Source organism: Bacidia gigantensis (genome assembly GCF_019456465.1).
Source record: "Bacidia gigantensis strain McMullin 20006 chromosome Unknown contig_180, whole genome shotgun sequence".
NCBI classification, from domain to species: domain Eukaryota; kingdom Fungi; phylum Ascomycota; class Lecanoromycetes; order Lecanorales; family Ramalinaceae; genus Bacidia; species Bacidia gigantensis.
This window is the reverse complement of record NW_025408596.1, coordinates 237,669-249,148: the sequence shown is the minus strand read 5'-3', so window position 1 is coordinate 249,148 and position 11,480 is coordinate 237,669. Positions and strand designations below refer to the sequence as shown.

Below are 11,480 nucleotides of genomic sequence, written 5' to 3'. Positions count from 1 at the left end.
ATATGTTTTTACTCCATACTACCGAGTTCAAGTTGCATGAATTTATTGGAAGCGACATCCCCAAATATGCAATACTCTCACATACATGGGGAGATGACGAGGTTCTGTACAGGGACATATGGAAGTCACAGCTTCCATTCAATGAGTCGGCTGGTGTCAAGAAGATTCGCGGTGCTTGCGCGCAGGCACAGCGGGACGATTGGCAATACATCTGGATCGATACATGTTGTATCAACAAAGAGAGCAGCGCAGAACTCTCAGAGGCCATCAACTCAATGTATGCATGGTACAAGGCCGCGGAGGTTTGCTATGTCTACTTAGCCGATGTACCAACGGTGGAATTCGCAGACAGCCGATGGTTCACCCGGGGTTGGACTTTGCAGGAGCTCCTTGCCCCAAGTCGGTTGAATTTTTATGCCTCTGATTGGAGCTTTATAGGCTCACCAGGATCTTCATCAGTGTATGAGAATAATTCCATGACGCAGATCTCTGTGGCTACTGGCATTTCGGGTTTCCTACTAGCAAGTCATCAAAAGGCAAGTATCGCCCAGAAGATGTCGTGGATGGCAAACAGAGAGACCAAGAGGGGCGAAGATATGGTCTATTGCTTGCTGGGTCTCTTTGGTGTCAACATGCCCCTACTCTACGGCGAAGGAGAGAAGAAAGCCTTCCAGAGATTGCAATTAGAGATCATTAATAAATTATCGACTGATCAATCCATATTTGCTTGGACAAACCCAAACATCTGGAGTAGTGGATTACTAGCTCAATCTCTTCGTGATTTTGCAGGCTCATCATCCATCCGCAACGTTAGTTTCCAGCTCCAACCAATCTCTTCAACCAATCTAGGCCTCGAGACAGAAATCCCTATCGACCAGTCCCTCCGCAAATTCAAAGTGCCTCACGATCGTCAGGGTCATTTCGAAGTACCCTTAAATTGTATGGACTCTAGATTTCAGCCTGTTTACTTGCGATTCAAGTTCGTTCCTCATGTTGATCTTCACCTTGAACAATCGTCAATTAAGGTACAAAGGGTGGAATTGGAAAGCCATCATTGCAGGCATATCAATCTCGAAGACAACAATAATTCGAAAAGTCAGCGGGTCTGTTTCATTAACAATCAAGCTGCTAAACCCCTCTGGTATGAAACCTCGCACTTTACGACCTGCTGGTACTTACCTCGTACAACGACACTCAACCCTAGCCCTCCAACTGTATTTCTCAAGCTTGGCAAACATACCTCTCGACTGTTGACTGTCACAGAAGACATGAGCCATCTGCGGCAACGGTGGAGAGACATTTCCTGGAATCCTGAAGGAAAGCAAGTCTGTGGTCTCATCATCAGCCAAAAGCGGGACCAGACACCCTTCTTGTACGACCCCGTCGGAGATCTGTGGAATCCGATGCTTCTTTCCTGGCGACTTGATCCGCAAGGTAGGGAGCTCCTGGAAATATGCAAAATGCCAAATCATTCTCAAGATATTCTCAACAATGATCGACTTGCTCGGAAAGATTTCTATTGGCCTTTGGACCGGTCTCTGTCAGCCGTCTTTCGGAAGGATTTTCTTCGAGGTAAGGACTATTACAAAAAGTTTTTGAGACCTGGCGAGACATTTTCGCAAGACTATCCAAGATCCAATTGGGGTTCTGCCAGAGATACAATATGGATCCAGTTCCTGGAATCTAGTCGTGATGCTGATTGCCATCAATGGACAATAGTGATTGACATCAAGGCTTCAGATAGTCCGTCACTAGATAGACTGGTTGATTTCGACCATCTGTGATTTCGACCATCCAGTTGGTGAAATACGCTCAGTCACAGACATTAGTGGCAACAGCTTGAACACTACTAGTGAAACTATCCGTATCAATAATATTTAGCCTAGCTAATAGTCTTGTCTCAACATTCTACACTACTAGTATGATTAGTGCCAGGAAGCCTATTCTTATCATGAAGACGAACATTTCGGCAAAACACAGAATGTGTGGAAATGCAATCATGGAGCGGCTGGAGCAAGAAAAATGCGTGAAACTTTTGTCATCTGATCTCTCCTACCATTATGCTCCATGGCTTCAGCCGTTTAATGATTCACATCTGTCATCAGAGTATGATTCTGTTACGGTAGTTTTCGATCTAGCCATGACTTATTCCAACAGAGATTCGTTCCAAGATCAGAGTTCCGATCACTTTGTGCCAAACACTTTGAGGAAAACCATTAGCACAGCGGAATACCTACAGTCATATCAGCGTTATACCCTGCTCGAGCCGACACGCATGGACAAATCAGACAATGTGGACATGATTACTCACGCAGCGGTCGCAGCTAAACTTTCGTAGGTGTTGGCTACCGTGACAAACGACACAGTAGTCAGGAAAAGGACAATGAACGCAAAGATGACGCCCAACTTCTGCACTAAATTCTCTAAAAAGGCTAAAATCCAGAGAGGTGCAATGAGCATGGTAACTCCTAATGCCAGGTTGAGGGCCGCAATGAAACTTTCCATCCGTTTGTCTGACGTATAGTGAACATTTTCATCCTCTGGTACTCTGGCTGGACAATCACTGGGGCGTTGCTTCCAGATCTTTAGCAGACGAAAATGACGCGATATCTCCAGGAATTTTCGAAGTGGACTCTTTATTGTGGGCACTACACTGAACAAGTCAGACTCAAATGTGATGAACTCTGTCTCCGGCCGGTTTATAGCCGAGTCATTGTTGTAGAGCCAGTTCTCGAGGCTTCGAATGTCCTTCTTGGGCGCCCCTGGCCAGCCTTTAAGTTGAGAAAACTGAATTACTAGTGCATCTAAACTCGCCAGCGATCAGCACGCAGATCCTTACTTCATTTCTGGTCTATCTGCACACTGATATCTCAATTCAGGAATCTCCTTCCAATGAATCAAAGCGAAATGCGGGATTCGACTTCGACTTACTGTACTCTTTCAAAAGTCCCTGGGCTTCATCAATAACCTGCGTCCTCTCCAGTTGCGTATCCTCTCTAAAAGTTCCATTGTGCACATCTGGGGCCTCCTTTCGGTGTAATTTGTGCTCGATGACAGCGAGTCTCTCCTCTAATTGCACCAATTGATCTTGCAAACGAAGAAGCACTCTCACCGTCAAAGTACCGAATCGACGCAAAATGAAGAAGTCATTGTCTGACGCAAGAAATCGTGAGAGGGACTGGTAACCAGTGTATTTCCAGGGTTTGAGATCAATCTCCTCTTGGGCAAGTTTTAAGCTGGGATTTGTCTGCATATGTTCACATAGCACCTAACGCCGCCTCCAGCAAAGAGTGGAATCTACTCAGCAGAGTAGTGATATATACTCAGGGTAGGAGGTAAGGACAGCAGATACTTTGGAATGCCTTGCACGACCCCGCCATCGAGGCTGTGCAGATTGTGGCTCGACTGCGGTCGGCGTCTTGCAGCGGTGTAGCCTTGTGAAGCATCCTATTTCAAAGTACGTCCGCATTTTCTTTTTAAGTTTCTGTCCTATTTGGCCACTGTTGGCTGGGTACCCATTGGATCATACAACAGCAATGTCTCACATCGCTACTGATACAGGAAGGATTGCAAAGCCACCACCCTTTCGCAAGGCCGCTGGAGAGGTAACCCGGAGGAAGAACAAGAGTGTAGTTGCCGAAAGACCTCCTACGATACAAGAGGCAGTTTATGGGTCTGCGTTACCCAATGCTAGTAGAATATTGAACGGGAATGAGATTGGTGTTGTAGCTCATGACTACCACGATGACGATTTGCTTGACTTTGACGAGCAATCCTTTGCGACACGAAGGATTGCCAACAATCTTGCAACGCACCACGCCGGTCTTCAAGATCCGGTTGTCGAAAGCACATCAGACAGAGACCTAGCTTGGGAGTATAAGCCCCCTTTAAGTATTCACTTGAGCCCCGAAGCGGTAGCAAATCTTCCTCGAGTCAGAAAACATTTCTTGAATGGCGAGGGCATTCATTTGGACGTTCTACGGCATGAGATTCGGAGGTTCCTCGGCCCTGAAGCGTACACTGACGTTCATCGACAGGTGAGTGAATGTTTTCGAAGACGTCATACTGTGAAGATTGTGAACCACTGACTCTTGCAGATCACCCACGGCTTGGAGTTGTTTTCTGCGAGACCAGTACACCCTGTGAGCATACGTTAGCTACTTCGAGAAACCTGGATGTAGTCTGATATTACTAAAGTGGATTCGTGTAGAACTTCTTAAAGCCTCTCATGCGTACGTTCAAGAAAGTAGTGATAGAAAAGCAAAGGGTCTACAAAGTAAGCCATATATAGCCTGTCTACAAGTGGAAATTTGACGTGAAATCTTAGGTATGCCATATAGCGAGTCTAAAACTTACCAGCAGAGGAATGCAACATGGGGAACAGGATATTATTCGACCTATGCACCTGCTGATATGCTGCCAATACCTGCTCCGCGAAAACGTAGGGCAGTCGTAAGAACTTCAAGAACTCGTGGCGGCTCGATAAATTACTCCATGAGCGCTCCTTCTGCCGCTCACAACAATGAACTAGGCGTTGCATTTTCGCCGGCCCAGGAATCAAGAAGCTCTACACCTCCCGAGCGTGATGCTGATCTCACGAGGAGGCCGACGCTAGCTCATACCATGACCGATCAGACGGTCGAACAGGATGCCATTCCCGCTGAGGAAGTTCCAGGGCAAGACACGAGCGCTGTTCCTCTAGCTAGCCATCAGTCAGCTCGGTGCAGCAGCTCAACGCTGACTGAGAACAGTGAGCCACCGGTCTTGAATCAATCTGTCGCCAACAATACAAGCGGAGCACTCACCCAAATCGAATATGAAATTACAAGGGAAAAAGCACGCAGGTTGAATCCATTCGCTCAAGATAACCTCCTTGAGGGCCCTGGATATATGACGAGATTAGCATCTTGGCATCCATTCCGTAAATCAGTAAAGGTTGAAGTGACTGGGAATGGACAGCTTCGGGCCAAATCACCGCCCTTCTGGTTCCATGAGCTACACAGGCTCCCAGATCGGCGCTGAAAGACATCGATCATCGCAGATAACAGCCAATCCAGGTGGCGAAGTTTTCATTTGGGAATTCTTTCCTGCTCTTTTAATATAATGAAAATCTGGTTGAAGTTGAGATGAATAGAGCTAATGACATTTCAAAAAGAGCAAACAGAATGATTTATTAGATCACTGGCCGAAGAACACGATAATGAGATCTCCAATGTACTTTAGATGGCAATCAACTAGACGACATCTATTCAGAAGTCTCGGAGAAGTTATCGAAATTAATAATTGCAAATCATCACTGAGGTAAGATCAGAGCTTTCAATGAATCCTGCCAGATGTTGTGAAGGATCATATTGGAATTTCTAAGCTCGTCATTCCAACAATCGCAGCCGACTGTCTCCATTAAGCCTATCTTTTCCCTCAAGCCCACCAGAGCCTACCAGCTCACACCAGAATTCCACAAAGTCCAACCCACACCTCTCCTTTCAAAAGCCCCCCCCCCTCTCACGATCAAAGATACAAAGTCACATCTACCACGGTTTCAATCAGACTTCCACATCGCAGAGCAGCCCATCCCTCGGCCCATCCCAAACCTCAATGCCAACCCCTCCCAACCCCAAACACTCCCCTCCGTCAACGCCCCAGAATACAGCTCTACCTTTACGTCCTCTTCCTTGTCAGGGGTCTCACTGTCAGCCGAAAGGACAGCGCAGCAGGCGACACCACAACGCTGGCAAGACTTGAGCAAGAGATCTTAGCTGAGGCGGAAGCGGCAAGTTTAAGGAGATGGGGGATGGGAGAGAGGTAACGGCGAAATGTTCTACAGACTGGGGCAAGAGGTGTTGGAGCTGGAACTCGGTGGTGTTCGTGGGTCGATTATCTATGGGCGGTTGAGGCGGGTTGACTTTTGGGTACGTTGTGCTATATGTCGTGCCGATTGGTACCTCGCACTCTCCTCTGCAAGCAACAGGGATTGGTTGTTGACAAGGCTTCAGCACAGGGTGTCTGAGTTCTTCTCAAAGTAGAAGCATTCTTGACGTCGTTCTGGCGAGCGGAGTCGCGGAATGGTGGTTTAGGGGAAGGGGAAGGGGAAGTGGAAGGGCCATCATGGATACGGTGGATAATGCAGAGCCCTTCCATGAGAGCTTCAGGAAGGGTATCCGGTGGGGAAGAAGAGGGGAAGTTGGGACAGCTGAGGAAATAAACGTGAGGATCAACCGGCGTGGATCACAAAACTGTCTGAGGCTGGTGGAGGGCGGGTCCAAAATTTGATGAAACGTGGGCGGCCCCCTTAATGCTATGCAAGCTATGCAAGTCGTCCAAAGTAAACATTTTGTCCTCCCAAGATATATAACCATTGGCGTGAGCCAGTTCTAATGCCTGTATGCTCTTGTAGTGCTCTTGCTTTGTTTTCGTTTTCCAAGAACTACTCGTAATCTTCATCACTTCATTACTACTTGAACTCTTCTCTCCACTCATTCATTCAATCAATCACCACGTTTCCTATTCAACATCAGCAAACGCACGGCAAGAAAGAGAAAGGCAATTGACTCACAGCAACATACTGTCCCCCCTCTTTCTTCCTTCCCCAATAATCCACCGCCTCCTCCCGCCTCAAATTCCCCTTATCCATCGCCACATCCACTAGAGCACTCTCCACCCCCTCCCCCATTCCCTTACTACTCCCACAAACATAGACTCGTCCGTCCAGCGAATTGATCACAAACCATACTAGATCAGCCTGATGTCGTACTTCTTCCTGTACATATCGTCCCTCGCCACGCCGACTTTGCACGACTTTCTTAACATGCTCCTCTTCGACGCCCCACTCGCCTCTGTACAGCTCATCGAGCAGCGAATCCCGCACGCCTTGCAAGACCCACACTTTATTCGCGCAGTTTGCAGACTTGAGACGGCGCTGGACAAAACCACGGAAAGGGGCGATGCCGACGCCGGCACCAATGAGAAGCATGGGGCCATCGGAAACAAATTCCTTGGCCAACGGGTTAGACATCAGGCCCCGGAACATGGGGACCCTGAGGTCTAGGTCTGGTGCTGATACGCCGTTCTTCTCTCCTTCTTGGATTTGCTTCGCGATTCTCTCGAGGAAGCCGGAGCCGAGACCGGTGCGGGGCCCGCCGCGCCAGTTTGGCGTTTCGTGGACTGTGACGGCGATTTCGATGAGACGGCGACGGACCGTGCCATCATTTCTGCAGGAGAGCATTGGGTCTTGGGATAGGGAGTAGAAGCGGGGCATTAGGGTGTTGAGGACGGAGAGAAGGCCGCTCAAGGGAGGTTGGGAGGAGGGAAAGGCGGTTAGGAGCTGAGCGATTGTGATGTGCGGCCCTGTCCGCAAGTCGCAGAAGGCGGCTTGTCCTTGGGCTGATACGAGGTAGGTGAGGATCTTTTTCTCATTTGGCTCGGTCGCATATTCAGCTAGTAGTCGGAGGACAGGCTTGGTGGGCGGATAACTTTGCATGTCGGAGCACCAGGTCAGTAGTTCGCGTCTTGTTGCGACGAGTGTCCGAGGCTTTTCGTCGCCCCAGATTGTAGGCCAGCGTCCGTTCGTGGTTTTGAGGACGACTTGCTTGTCTCGGACGAAATTTGGGATGTGCAGGAGGTCGAAAATATCGTTGACGAGCTCGCTTGAGTTTGGGGCCTGAACACCAATTGCACCACCAACAACAAAGTCTACATCACCTCCTTCCTCTGGATAGTCCGTCACATCGAGATCGAAATGGTATGTTCTCTTCTCCGCGCCAGCTTGAGTAAGTTCTCGAGCATGATGAACTTTCGCGCAAAAGACCTCGTACGGCGGGTGTGGTGTGACGAAGTCCGGCGGATGGGTATATACTGTAGACTTTCTTGGTATGATTTCGGTATGTTTGACTGGCAGGCTTTCGAATGATACGGTTTCCGGAGACAAATCAAAGATATTGGTCAGGTCGCTGTCAAGACTTAGAGGGCCTAGACGGAGTTGTAGGCTTTGAAACGCCTCATTTGAGGGCTTGGTGACAGGAACGGCGAACAATGCACCAAAATCTTGCTCTAAAGTATTCATGAGGCAGCAGCCTCCCCCACAACATGTTCTTTCGATCTGAGTTGTCTCGACCTTTCGTGGAGATAGTATGCGGTGGACATCCTCTGGACTTTGTGAAATGAGAAGCGTTGAGGCGCGTCGTTTCCGTGGTGTAGAGGGAGGTGTTTCGTATGTCTTCTCCAATTGCTCTGTCGCCTCCAATGGAACATCGTCCGATTGTATGTCTGTAGCGGGGGTGGGCGGGGACTCGATCTCAGAGCCAGATGTGTAATCTGGGGAGTGGGAGGAAGCGTTTGAGGAAATTTCAGTGCCAGTCAGTTCAAGGGGTCGCTTGCGCTTTATGGATGGTTCTTCAGGAATTGGGTTGTTTGGGTGCGACGTTGATGATTCGCCCACGCATGTGTGGCCTTCAGCTTGAGGATGCATGACGATGCCGGAAATTGATCGATTGAGAGGCCAATTATCTACAAATGCACACATTAGTACTGTCGAATATAGCGAGAAGACGTTATGAGATTATTAGTCAATCAGACCGGTCATTACTAACGAGAGTGTGAAGGAGGTAGGCGCAAGCCGAATGCTATCGGGCGGTGACGCGAGGTGATGAAATAGTGGCGGAAAAATATAGGGAAGTGCTGACAGACATGGAGGCTCGACAGATTGGGCGACACTTTGCAGACGCAGTTTTAGGTATCTTTAGCCAATATGATGGGATATATATCGCAGCGGCAAATGAGGGAAGTATGCTTGGAAAGTGATGCTTAGAGGACTCAGGCGCTAGACTGCTTTGGGTGATCACGAGGATTTTCTGATAATATGCGGCGAAGTGCGGAGAAGCTCTTTACCGCCCAGGTCTCTCGATATTGCGCTTCAATGATTCCAACTCAAGCCGGAAAGCTGTCTTTAAATTCAACGTTGTTGGAAGCACACATGCAAGATTGTATTTGCGCATCACGTTGTGGCATGCGAAATGGAAGCCAGCGGGAAGCGCACCTTGGCGATTTCATTCCGATATCGCTATGACCATCTCGTCGTGTTTGGCATTGCCCAATTAGACGACTATTTGCGGAGAGCCGCAAAGTATGCCTACATCTATTGGTCACTGCCTGTTCACCCTGTAGGAGCTCATCCTTTTTCGTCGTGCATTTCCCCGCGGTATACTCTGAAAAGTTTAGCTACAGGCAGCATCAAGCACGCGAGAAGAGCATGGCTACGTAAGGTCAACAATCTGATTCGCTCCTCTTACGCCGTATGAGACAGCGCTGTCAGTTCTCTAGTGATGAATATTGTTTTGCCTCGCAGCGTCCCTGGGCTACGAGTGGATGATTTCGTCGACATGATGGATTCAGGTTCAAAAATTGTAGCATATGTAGATTCACGAGGAATCACAGGCGATTGTAAAGAAATTACTGGTGAGCGTCCGCTATCAGACACATACCACTTTCACCGGGGAAGCACAACGACTGGCTGCGAGATGGAAAATCTTGCTGTTGACATGCGCAAGACTTGAAGGTTACTAGTTCGAATATATTTTCATCTATGTTGATTGAATCCGGTCCGTCCCTACTGTTCTACATGAACAGCAATATGACAGAGCAGCGCGTGCCTAAGGTTGATCGCCGGTTGATCGCCAGCGGGCCGATTCCGGTGGAGATTATGACGCCAATTCAATATTGACTCGCCTTATCATCAATCGTTTTAAATTCCTATTATCTCACATCAAATGAGCGAAGTGATTGTCATTGGTGTCGTGGCATTGCAAGGCGCTTTCCATGAGCATCTCAAGCTATTGAATCTCGCTGCTGCTGACGAGGATTTGGGTGAGGCAGGGTGGGACTTCAGACAGATACGCACACCGGAGGAGCTTGAGGCTTGTGATGCGTTGATCATTCCTGGCGGTGAAAGCACCACGATATCTTTGGTAGCTGCGCGATCAAACCTGATAGAGCCTTTGAGACACTTTGTGAAGTATGCCTTCCGTTTAATGCTTTTTCTTCTCAAGTCGCTCTGTGACTCACTGCTATGTCAGAGTGGAGCGAAAACCGACATGGGGTACATGTGCAGGTCTCATCTTACTCGCAGAGGCAGCAAATCGTACTAAAAAGGGCGGACAAGAGTTGATCGGAGGTCTCGACGTCAGAGTCAATCGTAACCACTTCGGGAGGCAAGCGGAAAGCTTTGAGACACCTTTGGACTTGCCCTTTCTCAAGGATGAGAATTCTAGCACTAAGGACTCGGAATCAACCCCCAACCCATTCAATGGCATTTTCATACGAGCGCCAGTCGTAGAGAAGCTCTTGCCAGTAGTACAAGGTGAGCAATGTGTAGAAGCACTGAGAGACGACACTGTGATCGCGCCTTCTAAGCAGAAGGGTTCATCGAGGCATGTCGTACAACCTGTCGAAGTACTGGCAACCTTACCAGGTCGAACTAAATCGATATCGGAAAACATCGATGCGGCTGAATTAGCGCACCAAGGCGACATCATTGTCGTCAGGCAAGGGAATGTCCTGGGTACTAGCTTTCACCCTGAGCTTACTGGAGATGCTAGGATCCATGTGTGGTGGTTGAAACAGGTCATGTATGCCATACGCTCGAGTTGAAGGAATGTGCAGTACCGAGGGCTTTGAATACTCTAGGATTGGATTTTGCTCTACGACCTGTCTACCTCCCAAGACCATACTCGTCCTCCTCCTTCTGGCGTTCTTTATCAATCGCACGACCATAGCCTCCTCTTCCTGGGTCGAATTCGTTTCGGTACTCATCACGGACCTGACCTCCAGACTTGCCCCTCCTAAGCCATGTCAACCTTTCTCCCCCGCAGTCACTGCAGGTCATACGTACCCATATTGCCTGCCTTCAGCGAAGCCAGGGTCAAGATCTGTCCTAATTATGCGCTCGTCAAGTTTCGTGCCGCCGATATACTTCATACAGTCCAGTGCGTCTTGGTGAGTGTAGTATTCTACAAAGCAGAATCCGCAGGGTGTTTTGTGGAAGCGATCCAGGCCCATAATTAGCCGCTTGATCTCACCGCACCTGCCACGCGTCAGCTTCCATCAACCTTGACCGGTGGGAGTTCTGTCACTTTTGAAATAGCTCGTGGATCTGCTCCTCTGTCGTGTAGAAGGACCTGTACTCCAAAATCAGCCCACCCATTCTTGTTCTATTTAGATTTGCTGCGTACAGATTCCCAACATATAGAGTAGCAGCATCTTTTAGAGAATCATCCTGCTCTTCTGGTGTCTTCTCACGGTATGCCGCTTCGCGACCGACATCATCGTCGTCTCTTTCTCTGAACTTACGCTTTTTGTTCTAGAGTAAGTATGTCAGTGACCTCCATCCAGATCTTGGATGCAGGAGAACCAACACGGCCTAAGTAGTATGCACTAGGCTTATCGAGCCTGTCAATTGTCGTCTGAGTTACTGTAGACATCGTTCCTGG

General features: G+C 48.6%; 6 protein-coding genes across 6 annotated transcripts; 3 read left to right on the top strand and 3 right to left on the bottom strand.

The window, feature by feature from the left end:
• Positions 1-2: 2 nt before the first annotated feature.
• KY384_002999 (uncharacterized protein) lies at positions 3-1,784 on the top strand (the record flags this gene model as incomplete). The annotated part of the gene is made up of 1 exon (XM_044811520.1): positions 3-1,784. The coding sequence occupies one exon, from the start codon at positions 3-5 to the stop codon at positions 1,782-1,784; it is 1,782 nt and encodes a 593-aa protein (XP_044670653.1).
• A 523-nt stretch (positions 1,785-2,307) lies between these two features.
• Positions 2,308-3,253, bottom strand: KY384_002998 (uncharacterized protein; the record flags this gene model as incomplete). Its single annotated transcript, XM_044811519.1, has 2 exons — positions 2,308-2,762; positions 2,932-3,253. 2 exons carry the CDS (start codon positions 3,251-3,253, stop codon positions 2,308-2,310), a joined length of 777 nt encoding a protein of 258 aa, XP_044670652.1.
• Positions 3,254-3,536: 283 nt separating this feature from the next.
• KY384_002997 (uncharacterized protein) lies at positions 3,537-5,022 on the top strand (the record flags this gene model as incomplete). The annotated part of the gene is made up of 4 exons (XM_044811518.1): positions 3,537-4,037; positions 4,098-4,152; positions 4,211-4,276; positions 4,328-5,022. The coding sequence occupies 4 exons, from the start codon at positions 3,537-3,539 to the stop codon at positions 5,020-5,022; spliced, it is 1,317 nt and encodes a 438-aa protein (XP_044670651.1).
• A 1,463-nt stretch (positions 5,023-6,485) lies between these two features.
• On the bottom strand, positions 6,486-8,464 carry KY384_002996 (uncharacterized protein; the record flags this gene model as incomplete). The annotated part of the gene is made up of 2 exons (XM_044811517.1): positions 6,486-6,501; positions 6,564-8,464. 2 exons carry the CDS (start codon positions 8,462-8,464, stop codon positions 6,486-6,488), a joined length of 1,917 nt encoding a protein of 638 aa, XP_044670650.1.
• Positions 8,465-9,761: 1,297 nt separating this feature from the next.
• On the top strand, positions 9,762-10,641 carry KY384_002995 (uncharacterized protein; the record flags this gene model as incomplete). The annotated part of the gene is made up of 2 exons (XM_044811516.1): positions 9,762-10,006; positions 10,068-10,641. The coding sequence occupies 2 exons, from the start codon at positions 9,762-9,764 to the stop codon at positions 10,639-10,641; spliced, it is 819 nt and encodes a 272-aa protein (XP_044670649.1).
• A 61-nt stretch (positions 10,642-10,702) lies between these two features.
• On the bottom strand, positions 10,703-11,471 carry CBP20 (Nuclear cap-binding protein subunit 2; the record flags this gene model as incomplete). The annotated part of the gene is made up of 4 exons (XM_044811515.1): positions 10,703-10,832; positions 10,883-11,074; positions 11,124-11,350; positions 11,406-11,471. The coding sequence occupies 4 exons, from the start codon at positions 11,469-11,471 to the stop codon at positions 10,703-10,705; spliced, it is 615 nt and encodes a 204-aa protein (XP_044670648.1).
• Positions 11,472-11,480: the final 9 nt, after the last annotated feature.